The 17,055-nt window shown below is 40.1% G+C and overlaps 1 protein-coding gene across 7 annotated transcripts in view; it reads left to right on the forward strand.

Annotated features, from left to right (window-relative positions):
- The window catches only part of cep112 (centrosomal protein 112), a 137,899-nt gene that overhangs the window by 93,273 nt on the left and 27,571 nt on the right, over positions 1 to 17,055 (forward strand). For all 7 annotated transcript variants that reach the window (XM_053239046.1, XM_026916234.3, XM_053239044.1 and 4 more), the window contains one exon: positions 14,760 to 14,822. In XM_053239046.1, coding sequence (XP_053095021.1) covers positions 14,760 to 14,822 — 63 coding nt within the window. The remainder of the gene's footprint in view (positions 1 to 14,759; positions 14,823 to 17,055) is intronic.

Raw genomic sequence — 17,055 nt, forward strand, 5'->3', positions numbered from 1 at the left:
CGACGTTTTCTGGCCTGTTTCACACTGTGCAATCCTCACTGGTAAGATAGAGACCTAAGGCTTTGGCAGGATTCCATTGCAGGAGGTGGAGCAGGCAGGGTTTGGCAGCGTCTGTATCCTTGTGGTCTCTGATGGATTAACTTTGTCACTCTCTCCAACACCTCAGAGTAAAACCTATCAAGTCTGTCAGCAAAGGAAGTGACTCAGAGCAAAATGGTCTCTTCCTCTTCTTCTCTCCTCCTGTATGCCCTTGAGTAAACAGTAAACAGATGAACCTGTATGCCAGCCAAGCTTCTCACCTGGTGTCTGGATCACACGCTTGTACAGTCATGAGTGCACACAGACACACAGATACAGACACAGACAGACGCACACACACACACACACACAAACCCTAAGACATGCTGGTTGACTTTGTAGTGTAGCAATTCAAGAACTCTGGCTAGCATTTCATTTTAAATGCATTAGCCCCCTTTGCTCTGGTTCTATCTATGCATAGCAGGCGGACTTTGACTGACTTTGCTGGAATTCCTCAGGTCCTCACCCCTGCTACTTCATATTTACAGAGCTCTTGATCCCTTGTAACAGAAACCAGGGATAGGAAGCTCTTTTAATATGGCACAGGCTGGCCAGGAACTGGCAGAAAGTGTGCTGTTGATCAGGAGTAAATTCCTGATTAGGCCCATCAAGGCGATTCATTTTCATTAGATCCATGCAGTCCCCTCTCAGACCATCTGTGGCATATTACCGTGCTGTTCGGTCTCCTCCATAAATCCTGGGCCTCCATTTCAGAACCATATGCTAGTATGGCTCTCATACTGATCCCAGTCCGACTCACTTTTTCCGCTCCACCACCACTTAAAAATTGTTTATGAACAATAAGTCATCCGATCCATCCTCCTCACATCTGAGACACACCTGTAGATGTGGCAGTCAAGTATAGACACTGGAGTTTCTGTGAGTCATTAGGATGAAGGGCTTGATAATGCTACATAATTAATATAAATTAAGCATAAATGCCAAAAATAAGTTGCTGACTCCTGCATGTATCAGTTCTGAACATATCAGTTCCTTTTGTACCACTGCCAGAAGTTATTGGTCAGAAGGTGTTGACTAATTCAGCAAGTCTCTAACAGTAGTTCGACTGCAAGACAAATCCCAGGATTATATTAATGTGCTTATACGTTATTGTTTCTATAGTAACAACGCATTCAGATGGACTTGACTGGCAGACCCTACACAGAGTCTAAGCCTAACAATAAATGGATAAAAATGTTATTTAACAAAGGAAATGTATAATAATTTATGTGGTGAAGGTGTCAGTGGTTTATAACAGTCACTATGTTTCCACAACAGAAGAATCTGTAGGACAAAGGACATTTCTAGTTTCTAGCTTTATTTTTGCCTTATTAACATCAACAGAGAGAAAAAAGAGAGATAAATGCAAGATAGTATCATGTCTCCTGGACACAAAGTGTCATTCGGTAATAAATTAAAAATTGTAATTGTTGGCAAATCAGTGTGGTATAAGACAAATAAATCACTTCTGGAATGCTGTTACAGGAAAAAAAAAAATCAACTACGGGTTGGTAACTGTAACTCTACATAATTACTTTTACTCATACTTAACTACCTCTGTACAATTGAGCATATACTGAACACTCTTGGTTCAAGTGGTTTCTTAAATGGTGTATGTTTGGTGGTCTTTAAGGTCTTATTGGCTTGTCCAGACTACCAGACCAATCAGGTTCTCTTAATATGTTAAAGCTGTGTTTTAAGCTGTCATCTAACACCAATATATATTATGAACTGATCCGTCATTGTGATGTGTTTGTAACACTGAGTCCACAGAACTCCTTTATCAGCTGAAGTTTGAAATGAGGAATGAAATTTGTAAGTATCGTGTAATGCAGTGTAAGGAGATGGGTAGTGTACATAGTAGGCTTTGAGTGTAGTAGTATTGCAAGGCCAGACATGATCTCTAAAGAGAATACACACCTGCAGAGAGTAGTAAGAAGGTTTGGTGTAAGGGTGAGTGCGAACGTAGTCAACAACAAACCGAGTTTTAAGATTGCAATCTACAATCTTGTGTGTGTAGAGATCAAATACTGCATTTTTTAGCGTACCTCGGAAGTGGAAGGTTGGAGCTCAGAATTACATCATTTTCGATCGCGAGCAACAAAGTGGGGGAAAAAAAAAAAACATGGATGCCTCCATGTTCATCTTTTGTTAGCAACAAGCTAGTCATCTAACTGTGATGAGTGATGCATATTAACCTCCTCAAAACAGCAAACTGTATAGTCAATGTTATAGATTTACACTATATTACACTATATTGTGGACACCTGACCATCACTCCCATATGTGCTTTCTGAACATTCTATTCCAGCTTTAGTCCCCGTTTGGTGTTATAATTACCCTCACTCTTCTGGAAAGGCTTTCCGCTAGAGCATTCAGCCACAAGGGCATTAGTGAGGTCAGACAATGATTGGGCAAGGAGGCCTGGTGTGAAATCAACATTCAAGTTCGTCTCAAATGTGTTCAGCGAGGCTGAGGCCAGGGCTCTGTGCAGGCCTGTGTGTTATACAGCCATCACTGTGTGTTTTTTTTCTATTTTTATATCTGCTGAATGGTGTAATCATGAAAATGTTAATGTGCCTGGGTTAAGTATCACTTCTTGGTTCAGTGTCAAAGTTTCCAGCGTTTCTTTATTTTTGGTTAGTTGTTACAAGCTCTCATCCTTATAAGCTCCATGCGATTTGTAAGCTGAAATTTCTTATTCTTCTGATGAAAACACTGTCCTCGGCAGTCAGCGAGTCCTGAAACGGGCAGCTGGAGTTTGAATGCGTCTCACAGATCCCCAAGAAAAAGGCAGAAGAAATCCATTAAATCCATGAATGGATTTTCATCAAAGATGCTGCCTTTTGAGAGAAAAAGCTTGTGGAATAAAATAATGAGAAGCAGAATATCAGAAAAGATAAGGTTGTGTGTTAGATTGTTCCTCCGTTAGAGGCTAGGTGAAAATAAAGAGGAGAAGAAAGACAGCGACTTCATTTCTGCTGCTAGTGACGACGAGGTTTATCTGCTGCTGTGTGTGGTGTCTGGATTGTGTGTGTGTGTGTGTGTGTGTGTGTGTGTGTGTGTGTGTGTGTGTGTGCCCAGTACCCAATCTCCATTTGCCTCAGAGAGCCTTGGCAGCCTTGTTCCTATAGATAAACCTGTCTGTTTTCTCAGTGCACACAACTCTCAGCTGGCCCCTCAGATACACCGCATGGTGTGTCTTTACATTAGAAACCTAAGTATTAATATTTCTTTTAGAGACTAGTTGTATTTTATTTATTTATTTTATATTTCATTGAGGTTTTTATTTTATATTTCATTGAGGTTTTTATTATTTTGTTGAGGTTTTTGAGTCTCTCTCTCTCTCCCCCTCTCTCTCTCTCACTGTCTTATGGTTGCTCACAGAAATTGAGCCTTGAGCAACAGATCACATGGCATGATGATCAGACCATGACATGTGGCTTCTGGGTTTTAAACATCTGAACAAGGTTTCCGAAGGATCGGGGGAAAAGGCATGAGCTGAAACTTGAGTTTGTGCGAACGTTGTTGTGGAAGAATTTGAAGACGTTAGGCAGTAGGTTGCTCACAGAAGCTGTTGCTACTTTGAAATAAGTTCTAAAACGGATGGTCTGTTATAGCTGTGTCATTATCCAGTATTTACACTTTGACCATGCTAAATGCAGTATGACACCTGCTGACTAATACACTTTAATCACACTTTCAACAAGATCACTTTAAACTCATTTTGCTCTCATGTCAAAGGCAAAGACAGCACATGTCTATTTTATGCTAGTTTATACTGCAGCATGTGGGCATCAGTAGGGAGTGGGCTTGTTGGGAAGAAAAACGATGGCGTAGCTAATGAATCACTGTTGAAAGAACTGCTTTTCCAGTGGACTTGCCGTACCTGTTGGGCTCTATTCATCTACCCAGATGCCCTCATTGCTAGTCGACTCAACCCACTTGTTAACACCAGCGGGCTGAAGAGAGAGAGAGAGATTTAAGATGCGGGTAACTGTCACACTTACTCTCTCTGTCTCTGAAGTTAGACATTTCTTTGATCTACTGGGGCGTATTTGATCTGCCGACTTTTACGTGACTGTAGTTTATTCTATTAAGTCAGGGCAACCGAAGGGACCCGACAAATTGTGGCTTGAAAGATAGAAAGTTTTGTTCATATAGATAATTTTTACAGTGGACATTTTGCAGTATAGTAAAGAGTAGCTAGCAGAAAATGGATTTCTGCTAGACAGTGGTTTGAAAATCACAATTAATGTTTGATTAAAGTTTCCTCTGGAGAGTACAACAGCATTACAACAGCAGTACAACAGAGTACAATCAGCCTCTTCGTGTAAAGTCTGATGAGGTTGAAGACACTTGTAGACAGCTCACTCCTCCATGTAGTTCATTTTCAAGCTTCTTTATATTCTTAGCTTCATGCATATGGTCTCCTCTCTTTAATTCAGATCACAGGCTATAAGTGGATTTTAAATTCAGAAACTTATAGACAGGTCCATAATATTTGGACAGTGACACAATTTTCATAATTTTGCCTCTGTACGCCACCATGTTGGATTTGAAATGAAGCAATCAAAATATGATTGAAGTGTAGACTTTCAGTTTTAATTCAAGAGGTTTAACAAAAATATTGCAGTAACCGTTTAGGAATTGCAGCCATTTTATACAGAGTCTCTCCATTTTCACTCGATCAAAAGTAGTTGTACAAACTAACATAATTATAAATATTAAGAATTTTTTAATATCTGGATGCAAATCCTTTGCAGTCAATGACTGCCTGAAACCTGGAACCCATGGACATCGCCAAATGTTGAGTTTCCTCCCATGAGATGTTTTGCCAGGCCTTTACTGCAGCTGCCTTCAGTTGCTGCTTGTTTGTGAGTCTTTCTGCCTTCAGTTTTATCTTCAGTAAGTGAAAAGCATGCTCAATTGAGTTGAGTTCATCAGACATTTAACTTAAAGAACATTTAATTTATTTGCCTAAAGAAGCCCTTGGTTTGCTTTTGCAGAATGTTTTTTGTCATTATCCATCTGTACTGGGAAATGCCGTCCTATCAGTTTTGCAGCGTTTGACTGAATCTGAGCATAAAGTATAACTCTATACACTTCATAATTTCATCCTGATACATCATCAATAAACACCAGTGACCCAGTTCCATTGGCAGCATATATGCCCATGCCATAACATTTCCTCCACATATTTGACAGACGATGTGGTATGCTTTGGAACATGAGCCCTTCCTTTCCTTCTTCATACTCCATCTGTATTTCCATAAACCATCTGCATTTACATTGAGAGAAGAGAAGGTGACTCTTGATTGTAGACTTTGAAAAAGAAAAGAATTGAGAATTTATCCACCTTAGCTGTCCTCCGTGATCTTCCAGGACTTTTGGTGTTGCTGAGCTCGCCAGTGCATTCCTTCTTTTTAAGAAAGTACCAAATTGCAGATTTGGCCACTTCTAAAGTTTCTGCTATCTCTCTGATAGGCCTGTTTTGTTTTTTTTTTTTTAGCCTAATGATGGCCTCCTTCACTTGCATCAACACCACTTTGGAATGCATACTGAGAGTTCCCATGAACAGCTACCAAATGTAAATTCAACACTTGTCATCAACTCCAGACCTTTTATCTCTTTAATTTATCATGAAATAACAAGGAAACAGGCCACACCTGGCCACGAAACTGCTTATCAGTCAAGTGTGCAATTACTTTTGAGCCTGTGAAAATGGAGGGACTCTGTAAAAATGGCAGCAATTCCTAAACGGTTATTGCAATATTTTTGTTAAACCCCTTGAATTAAAGCTGAAAGTCTACACTTCAATCACAGCTTGATCGCTTCATTTTAAATCCATTATGTTGGAAGAGGCAAAATTATAAAAAATTGTCACTGTCCAAATACTTGTGGAAATGACTGTACATGATTGTTGCAAAACTTTGTTTTTGGGTTTCTGCAACCATTTCAGTGTTGATTGAGATGTTAGTTTAGACTTAATATAGTTAAAAGATCTATTTACAGTTAAGTCTTAACCTTCTGGAAGAGGCAACCAAGTTTGGTAGTAAAATATTAAGGTACTTGGCAGAATTCTTGAATTAATTTGTTTTTGTTTGTTTTGAGGAGGACGATTTCTTTGCATTTATTTAATAAAGCTTTAATTTGGGAGAAAATAATTTTATTTAAGTTAGTTAGTCAGTCAGTCAGTTAGTTAGTTGAATCTTTTTTTTTCTCTACATAATCTTGAAGGTTGCTGTGTTTACAAACATGATTGTGAATTCTGACTATTTACATGACTCCAGTTCTGAGATCTAAAATTGCACATACATTTTTCAGAAAAGTAAACACAGAAGAGCAGATTTTATATTCTTTTTGCTTTTCCAAGCAGAGGGAAATACCAGTGTTTTTTTCCCCAACAATACAATTTCAGAGATTTATAACCCACATTGTAAAAAAAGATAGAGGCCATTTCTGCAGTGAATAAGCGACGTGGCACATTGTGCTCTGAACTGAATGTGACTGGCTCGTATTTACCCGATGACTATTTTGCCCCACAGCCCAAGCCCCCGGGGACCCCACCCCACCCCTCATATGGAAAGCACACATCCACTCTTTGCTCTTCAAAGCGAGCCCCCTCCCCTTTCTATGCCGAGGCTAGGGTAATCGGACAATCCCTGGTGGCAAGGTCCAAACATCAGAGGACGAACCTGTGCTGCATGCTGGGAATTACTCCAATCTGCCAGCCATATGAGCACTCTCTGTGCCTTCTGTTAGATAAATAGGCTCAAGTAGGATTATTACCTTTTTTGCTTTCTGGTGTCTTTTTCTCTCCTTTTTTTTTTTATCTTACTGTGTTTCATTACATAGGGAAACTTCTCCTTGCGAGATCACCATGGTAACAAGGTGTGCAGTTTGAGATGGGTGCGGTTATCTCAGCTGACAGAGAAAAAGGCAAGAAAAGAAAGAGGGAGCACAGACAAGCTGGAACTGGATGGCAATGCCTTGAAAAGTGAGCTGCAACTCACCGGTAACTGCTGTAAAAGCGGGAGAGAAAGTGCCATAGCGTATAGCATACGCATTATAAAACAGCTTGGGAGGCAAAAAGCAGCCTATACCCTCATTAGCTGCAAGGTATTGAAACACCTGAGAACTTCACGCAAGTGAGCTCACAAAATACCTCTACCTGCATGACTGCTCTTCACTCTCTTTGAAGTTTCTGCCCATTCCATCAGTACCAGTAACGTCACGTGACCTGCCTTTCAAAAATCTTTTTGTCAACATTAAAGACACAATGATTGATATTTCTATGGTTCAGTTCTTGGCAGCAAAGCGGTTACATAGATTCTCACTTGGGTGATTTGTCAACAACAAGGGAGGAAATAAAAAAATTGTTACATTCTTATCAGAACATTAATTAAGGAATAAAACAAGCAAAGTCCTCCGTCCTGGAGACTTTCCTGTGGTGGACAACTTACTGATCCTTACAAAGCACTGACACCCCAGACTCCTTCAATAAAAGTTAAAAGAACATCTCCTTACAGAAACCATCACCATATCAACAGTTATACATGTTTCCTTGTTGAACAACAAAGCATTTTTTTTGTTTATTATTAGCCTTAGACTATGTAGATTGCCTGCCTGTTAATCGGTTGTTACTATAGAACTGAGAAATGTGGTATAATCATATAATCAATTCTCTGAACTTTCTGAATTGTAAATGTTTTTCAGCTTTTTTCGGCTTTTTCTTTTTCCCAGAGTTTTCGTCCAAAACGGATTTGTTCAAGTCTTTTCTCGAATCACAAACACAACACACGCACCAATTTTGAGACTTTATACAGCCACTGCTTAAAGATTGTATTTATGCAGGAAAGAAAAACAAGGAAACGTCTTTCCATGACACATTCACTTCTCTTTTTGGAATCTGCAATGAAGAAGCAAAGAAGGTTGTAAATGCAGCTTTACTACACCCACATCACGCACCTGTTGTTGCGAATGTGGCATCTGAACAAGGTTTTGATTCAGCTGTGACAGCAGGGATTAGATTGAAGCAGCTCTTCACACACACTTGCCACCCTCGGAGAGAAATGCTGTAAAACATGCTCTCCTTTAAACACAAGATCCACATCAGTGAACAGCGCTTCTCCCATGACGGAGCTGTCAGCTGTCATTCCAGCCGAAGTTTGGATGTCATACTTTTTTTTTTTTTATTTTATTCATGTTTATTTATTTGTTTGTTTCAGAGTGTTAGCAGTATTTTTTTCACCATGTCAGTTTTTTTTTTTTTTGCCAGATTGAAAGGGGGTGGGGGGGGGTGGGGGGGGGTTGTTGTTTGCCTCCACTTGATGCTTTTTCTTTTTCCCCCCACAAACTTTATTAATTTCTGTCGATTGGTTTCTCTGCCATCTGGAGATGCACCAAATCCCATTATTTTTGGTCATGGATTATATTGAGCAAAACAGTGGGGTGAGAAAGTGATCAAAGACATGCTGTTATCACCTCTCAGTGGCAGATTGAGGCAGGGAAATGGGGCTTAATAGCAGAAAATCATATTTAGACCAGCCAGGCATGTGGATGGATGTGATGATTCTAGTCCTCTTTTTGTGTAGAGATGAAAATTGAGGCTGCAAGTGCCAGTATTTTTTCCTTATGACTGGGTTATTTATGGCTTCCAGTGCATATGCGACACAGAGATACTGCCATAGACTGCTAGCTGATGTTTAAGGAATATATGGAACATCTGTGCAAGCCACGATGTCTTGTTGTACCACTTGTACACAACTCTGACATTAACTGCTTAGCCCAAATGGAACAGCTAGAAAGGTGTATAACAAGCCATAAACATGAAATGAGCTCTGATCACACCACCAGATGGTAATGACCCCCCCCTGACAAAAAGGTTCTTTTGGCAGAGTAGCGCTTTAGCCCTTCATCTCTTATTGATAGTCTAATCTTAGCTTTGTTGTGCCGACTCTGGCTGCAGTCCTGTAGGTCATCAAATGGGATGCTCTTCCGATCGTCCTGGCTCCTTAAGGCCAAAAAAGCACATGCTTTTGCCTAAAGCCTTGAGCAGATGTCTTTTCTAAGAAGAGGCTTCTAAGGATCTGGTGAAAATCAAACCCAAACTCACAGATTTGGGGCACAGAGCTTCACATGCTAGGAGGAACTCAAGCAAGCTTTTGTGGACTGAAATAAGCACATTAAGTGTAAAGTGCAACTGGTCCGGGTTTGTTAAAACAAATGTAAGCGTGGCATTGAACACCTTTCGCCTTACACATAACTCAGTTTTCTATTCATGTACAGTTTTTACCTGTCATGTCTAAACATGACATACATTCAAAATGTTTGTATGCTTTTAGATATTGCACTATAGCAGGCTCCTGAGTGGCACAATAGAAAAGCATTTGCCCTATCGTCAAGAGGTTGTGAATTCAAATTCCAATGATGACATGGCTATATGGAGTCCAAGAGAGCAAAGTTGGCCATGCTGTCTATATAGGGGCAATGGCAGTAATCTCTGCCTGGTCAAGTCAGAGCATCTGTGAGATAATGTATTTAGAAGAAAGCAGTTTTCTCCAAAGGTTAGTTCCTCCAAGTGTGTTACGCTGCTCTGTGACAAAGTATGTGACAAAGTATGAGCAGCAGTTTGAAAAGATGTGGTGATTTCATGTGTCTTGGAGGAAGTATATACAAGCCTTCACTCTCCCTGGTTTGTAGCTGTCATGTGACAGGCAAATGACCAAATTGGGAGAAAATCCCACAAATGCTGCATTAGGACAACAAGTCAAGAGAGTGGGCAGGCTGTATTGGATGTGGCATGTTGCTTGATGGTGCTGCAAGACACATTTACTGCATTCATTTATGCATCTTCATTAAATGCTTTATTCTGGTCAGGATCACTGTGGGTTAACTGGCTAATTTTTTTTTTTTTCCAATATTTGGGAAATTCGTTATAAAACATCCCAAGTAGGTACAAACCAAAATAAAAACTGCTGGAACATGCGGAATTGGGCAGAATTCCTTTAGGAATAGGATTTAAAAAACAGCCCCATCCACACCTATAGTATGCATGTGTGAATAGTGTTGAGAGTTTCGAGTGTAGTGACACAAAGATATGGCCAAAAGTATGTGGACATTTGGCCATCACACCGATATGTGTGACTTCCGCAAACCGTTGCCACATAGGGGAAATGAACACTTTTTAGTAAAACGTCTTCCAAAATTTTTCATACTTATTTTATATTATATAATTTTTTCAGATAGCCTTTAAGAATACCTTTGACAAAAGAAGAACGTATTGAAATCATTCTCATTGCTGGATCGGGAAGCTGTTAAAGATTGCGCTGGACTTTAACAGGAAACTTGCAAGCACATCGTGCATGACCCTGTTGCCAAACTTATTACAAATACAAAAAGACTGGAAGTGTTGCGGACCATCCAAGAAGTGGACGTCCATGAACATCCACTGACGCAGGCACAACCGACGTGGTGCTGGCATACTTAGTCCCTTATGTATGGAGACTTTTGGGAAACCCTGTAGAATGGCAATGTGGTGGCATTAAGATTTTCCTTCACTGAAACTAAGGGGCCTAAACATGTTCCAGCATGACAGTGCCCCTGTTTACAAAGCGAGGTCCATAAACTCCTGGTTGGTGTGGAAGAACCCAAGTGGCCTGAGCCCTGAGTTCAACGCCACTGAATACCTTTGGGGCAAATTAGAAGGCTGATTGCACATCAGGCCTCTTTGGCCAACATCAGTTACTGACCTCACTAGTGCCCTTAGCTGAATGAGCACAAATCCCAAATCCCCAAGCCTTCCCATAAGAGTGGAGATTATTGTAACAGCAACAGGGGACTAAATTTAGAATGGGATGGTTAACAAGCATGTGATTGTGATTGGGTGTGATTGTCAGATGTCCACATACTTTTGGTCATATAGTGCATGTATGTGATTAGTCTGTTGGCATTCAACATCTAAGTACAGAAAGACCCTGCAGCCACAGTAGAGTATGATTAATAAGGAATATATAAACTACAAACTGTGTTCTCTGCTTGCTAACCCATCTCCTTGCTAATTCCATCAACCCAACCAGGCTACACGCTGCAATCGCTCGTTTATCTGAGAGGCTATACAAATATTTGTAAATTCATCATGAGCGGCTTCTTCAATAAGCTGGTTTATTGGCTTACCTGGAAAGCGCATAGGGAAAAACGTCCACACCTTTTTAAGTAAACCAGCTTCCTTCTGAAAACAGTCTTTTGCTTGGACTTGTTTCTTTCTTTTTCTTTTAACATCCTAAATTATTTTTGCTATTTTTTCAAGTCTGAACATGCCGTCTTTTCCCCACCACAAGAAGTTGACTTAATAAAAAGGAAAAAAAAAAACAACTTAATAGTACCAAAGGCAGTTTGAGTCTGGATGCACAAGAATGACCAAGTGTTTAGTACCATGTTTAAAGAATGAAGCTCTTTCTCTAAGAAACAAACACACACACACACACACACACACACACACAGAGAGAACCATACTGGGGAGTCTTGTAATTTGTCTGTGTCCTGCATCTAGATAGTGGATGACTGAGGTCCAGCCAAGGCTTGTTAATTAAGTTTCACTAAGCAGTGTCCAGCCTTGCCATTATATACACTACATGCGTTGTTCTGCAGACTTCTAAAGCCGCTCCACCGGCATTATTAAGTGATTGCTACTTCTGATAGCACTTCAGAGACACCTTCAGCAGGGCACACGTACTCAGCCACAGAAACACAGAAACTTAGACCTGTGAATTCACAAGCCTGTGTCTTCTGAGCCAATAGAAAACAAGTGGATGGGACTGTGGTCTCTTTGGATTGGTAATAAAATGGAGGAGCCGCTTAAGTAGTAGTCACACTAGATTTTTGCTTTGCTTTTGCACGTTTTGGGGGGGGGGGGGGGGGGGGGGGGGGGGGGGGGGGGGGGGGGAATTTGCCGCCTCGTCCACCAACATTCTTTTTTTCTCTTTGCCTGCAAGGATTTTCTTGTCAGCAGTGTTGTCACCTCATCTAGTGATAATGTGCTCAGAAGGAAAGCTTCGCAATGAAGTGCAGGTTAACTTCCATAATTAATTCAGGGCTTCTAAGTTAAGCCCTGTATATACCCAAAATCTATACTGGATGTTTGTTGGTGTTCTACCTTGCATGCAAACTCGTGTGTTTGTTGCTAGTTAGCTAGCTAGTTCAACAGCCATAATTCTTTAAATAAAAATACCCACAAATTCAACCCAATCTCTCAACAAACTGTGTACCATGATGCCTGAGTATAGCTAAGTATAGCCTCAGAAGGTACTAGCTTAATTATGGCCATGTTATAGCCAGGTTAGAAGGTACTATATAATATCTCATGACTGTGCACTGGTATAATTAGCACATCCTCCATGTTCATCTGTGCTGCAGTATGAAGGAACTCGCTTCTACACAAAAGTCAATGCAGATAAAGCAGATGTGTATTGTGAACCAAGAAGAGAACCAAGAAGGGTTCACTTTTGATTCTGGTTTCTCTCAAGGTTTCTTTCTCGTGTCATCTCAGGGAAAAAAAATTTTGCCACTGTTTCCTCTTACTTGCTTCTTAGGGATCTAAATCTACATTTGGATTTTTGTATAGCTGCTTTGTGGCAATGTCTATTGTCATATAAAATTGAATTGAATCGACATGTCAGCTAAAACAGATGTGAGTTCAAGGGGGAAAGTCCACCAAAAGTTAAACTTGAGGCAAAATCTTGCTTGAGAAATGTATTCACACTTTGTCTGACCACTTAATTAAGCAAACTGAGCTAAATTTTGCTTGTGAAGTGTCACTGACAAAAACTATTATAACTGATTGTTTACTTTCACAACATATCACCATAAGTGTTTTTTTTTTTTTTTTTTTTTTTTTTTTTTTTTTTTTAAGAAATCCATCAAAGGGCCTCAGCAAACTTACATTTCGCACACATTTACCTAGCAGCATGCTTAATGAAACGGCAGGCAAGACTGCAGTCTCTATAGCAACGCAAGGAGCTGACAGGCCTGTGTTTTTTATGACTGGTGCGTTTTTTTTTCCCCCTCATTGTCTCTTTTCATGCTTTGTTTTCACTCTCATCAGGTAGAAAAGCCACATGGGACAGGTGGATAGTGACTAAAAAAAGAGGAGGATGAAGGAAAAAGAGAGGGAGAGAGTGGGCGAGAGCAGGTTTAGCTACACTGGGTTCTGTAGTGTGTGTGTCTGTCTAAGTGGTGGTTCAGGTGTTGATGCCTGCTGCAGGCTCTATCTGTCTTGTCAGTGGTTCAGCAGCTCTCCGGAAAGCAGCTCTGACAGCAGGGCATCACCGCTGATACTCACCTGCACACACATGGAACACACCCTCCTGGGCCTGTAAATGCATGACATGTCACATACATACACACACACACACTCACACACATATGCTGTGAGGAAAGATGGCGATACTTCTTCTCAAGCAAAGTGAGAAAATGAATATAACATGAAGACTTCTAAATGTGTGTCAAGTTACCTTTAAAGTTAGTGTGAAAAGACATAAGCGAAATTTTTAAAAAAAGAGAGAGAGCGAAAGAGACGTGTGGGGCTATAAAATCTAACATGGCAAATGTCAGGGCCACACCAATTTTGAACGGATTCGCTCCTCCAGACAGTTGGAGGTTTCTAGGCTAGTCTTAAATGATCGTCTTTCTATATTATCCTGTGGTGTGTGAAATCCAATCTTAACTTATCATTCAGTAATAGCCACCTCGAAGAGCAAAGTGTAATGGAAAGGGAAAATGATTTCATTTATTTGATTAACATTATTTGAATAATGCCTTTAGGTTACCCTTTCAAATTGAATTGTTGAATTTGTTTTATTTTATAGTCGGACAGTTTTTGGTTTTAAATTTTGACAGTTATATCAATGAACCCTAATTTAACTACAAATATGTGCAGTGGTTGGGGTTGCTGCCTCACAGCTCACAGCTCCAGGGTCACCATTTCAATCCTGATCTTGCATTACTGTCTGTCTGGAGTTTCACGTCTCCCCCCATGTCTGTGTGAGTTTCTTCCAGGTTTCCAGTTTTCCTCCAACCTCCCAAACAGGCCAAAAGTTGGAATGGTGATGCTAAATTGCCTCTAGGTGTGAACGAGTGTGAATGTATGTTTGTGTCTCCCCTTTAATGGACTGTCATGCCATCCAGGGATAAACTCCACATTTACTTTGACCCTGACCAGCAAAAAGTGCTTACTGTGAAGAGGAATAAACGAATGAATCAATCAAATTTGCCCATATAAAATTATAACAGTTATCTATTAATACACATAGTGATATCAGTTATCCAATGCAATAATTTACGCATTAGTTCATTAGTTGCATGATAATATGTATATAGAGCTTCTGTGTTTTTTCATGTAGTTGTTTTGTTGTTGTTGTTTGTTTTTGCAGATAATTTTGTAGATTTTTATCCTCTCTGTTAAATGAGGAATAGTTAGCTGAGGATCAAAGACTTTCTGGTTCCGGTTGAGATGGTCAATTCTCAGCATGCTAGCGACAGGAAGATACCAGTATACCCGCAAGCCACAGAGGTCACAGCAATGTGTCTGTGCACTCACTTCCTCCCAGCTGATTAGGTTTCATGTCGCTCTCTCTGTGTCTACCCCACCACCCACCCCTTTTCCACCTCTGTCATTCCAGGCAAACAGCAGGTTGAAGCAGCTTGAGAAGGAATACACCCAGAAGCTTGCTAAGTCTGCGCAGGTAAACACTCTCTTCCCTACCTAAGGATTGTTTAGTGGGATAAACAGATGTTCTGGGGAATGGTTTTTCCCCTTGTTCTTTGGACTGAAATATAAACATTAAAATATTTTTTGCACGCTAGATAAAGTAATCAGTGTTAATATATTAATACACATTCATTCAGACCTCCTCTAGTTCTTTTTTTTTTTTTCTCCATGCCTTAATGTCTACAGTATTGTTGCTGTTGTGTCTAAAGTACTGTTCAGACTGGATAAGATTTCTGTCTAAATCACAGAGATGGGAGTATCTTCATGATTCCATACTAAAAATTCCATGCGTCCTACATAGACCTCATTTTAATGCAAACAAACGAGTGAGTGCTTCCTGGAGTGTCTTTGTACTGAAGAAAAAGCACAAAACCACTTTTCCTACAGGATATAATGGAAACTTTTTGAACATGTCAGTTTGGATGATCGATATACCTGGGACTACTGCTCATTTCTAGAAGGTAAAATACAGTACAGTACACTGAGGGGAAATAAGTATATTTGAACGTTTTTGTTTTGTCATTTAATTTACTTCCAATGCATATATCCACTGCAGAATTACACACATAATGTCCTTTGACTTATAAATATGAACAAAACTGACAGGGACAAAAGTATTCAGACACCACAGATTATGCAAATGAGTGCTTTGTTGAAAAGCCGTTTTTGGCAATTACAGGTTCAAGACGTCTACGGAAAGAAGTAATCAGGCTTTTAAAACATTGTGGTTCAATTTTGGAAAATAAATTTTCAGTGGAATTCAGTTCAGGAGATAGGCCATGCCACGCCTTTTTGAGATATTTTAGCTGTATGTTTAGGATCATTGGCTTGTCCATGAAATGTCCATCTTCTCCCCAGATTCAGTTCTTTGGCCGATAAGATTAAATTCTCCACTAATAAGTCCTGGTACTTCGCTCCATTCAGGATTCCTTCGATGACATGTCATGCCCGAGTACCTTTTGCAGAGAAGCAGCCTCATATCGTGATGGTCCTACCTCCATACCTCTGTAAGGGGTCATAAGAACAACCTTTCTTTCTCTAAACACGACAAGCTGAATTATTGCCAGTGTTGCGTGAAATCTTCCCAACCAGTGGCAAGTTCCTTCATAATGACACCTGGTGAAATTTGCATGAGAACTGGAAGTATATTAAATAACAAAAAAAAAGTGTCTTAATACGTATTTCCCCTCGCTGTATTTCCAGATATGAGCATGCAGATTCTGTAAGAAAAATTTATATGGATTCAGATAGAACTAAAATCCCAGAGATAAACCTATCCTCCCTACGGTCCAGTCCAAATAGGGCTTATGATGTAATTATAGTATTTAGTGTAGAAGAAATGTGAAAAATAAAAATGAATATACTCCGTCACCAGAACCATATGTACCCTGATCTTTGTTTTTGCTTTCCATTCCTACATGCTGTCATATGTGTTGTTGGAATCTCCACCCCCACCAGCCATGTGGTTAACATTAGATTTAATCTATTCAGACTGAACGCACTTAAAGAAACTCCGCCTGAGTTCTCCTCTCTGCTCATGAATCAAGCTGTGGGTTCTATGCTAAAATTTAGATCTTCTCACTTCTTCACCCTCTCTATTCCACCCATCTCTCTCAGTGTGTGAGCCTGCACGGGTTAACACACACTGGCTGAACTCCTGTGAATTGTTTATGTTCCAAAGAAGGGAGAAAAAGGTAATTTCTTCCCATTGCAAGGTTGCAAACTCCAATGGCATTTTCATCTGTCATAATTGCCCCCTCATTACCTAACTCTCAACCCTTTCTTGTTGTATTTTTGTCCCCTCCTTCTCCTCTTTCACTACATTTGAGAACCCCACCACCCCACCCCAAAACACAGAGGGTTCAAAGTAAGGTTGACGAGCAGATGTGTGAAATCGGCGGCCTATTAAGTTACACAACGGCCGACCAAAAAAAAAAAAAAAAAAAAGTGTGCAAGTGTGTACGAGTCGGGGTTTGCGGACACTTGCCCATCTTTTGAGTAATGCTATGTTTCTGTAGAGAGAACCGCAAGTCATTAATCCCTTCCCCTTCCCCCCAAAGTTTTTTTTCAAAGGCTCAAAATTGTCATAAGCTGAACAAACATGTCTCTTTTCCCTCTGCTGTACCTTTGTGGGAAAGCAGGCTTTGGTTAAAGTCTGATTAAAAGCATCTCCTGCACACTAAACATTATATAGGATTTAGCATACC

Source organism: Pangasianodon hypophthalmus, chromosome 13 (genome assembly GCF_027358585.1).
Source record: "Pangasianodon hypophthalmus isolate fPanHyp1 chromosome 13, fPanHyp1.pri, whole genome shotgun sequence".
NCBI classification, from domain to species: Eukaryota; Metazoa; Chordata; class Actinopteri; order Siluriformes; family Pangasiidae; genus Pangasianodon; species Pangasianodon hypophthalmus.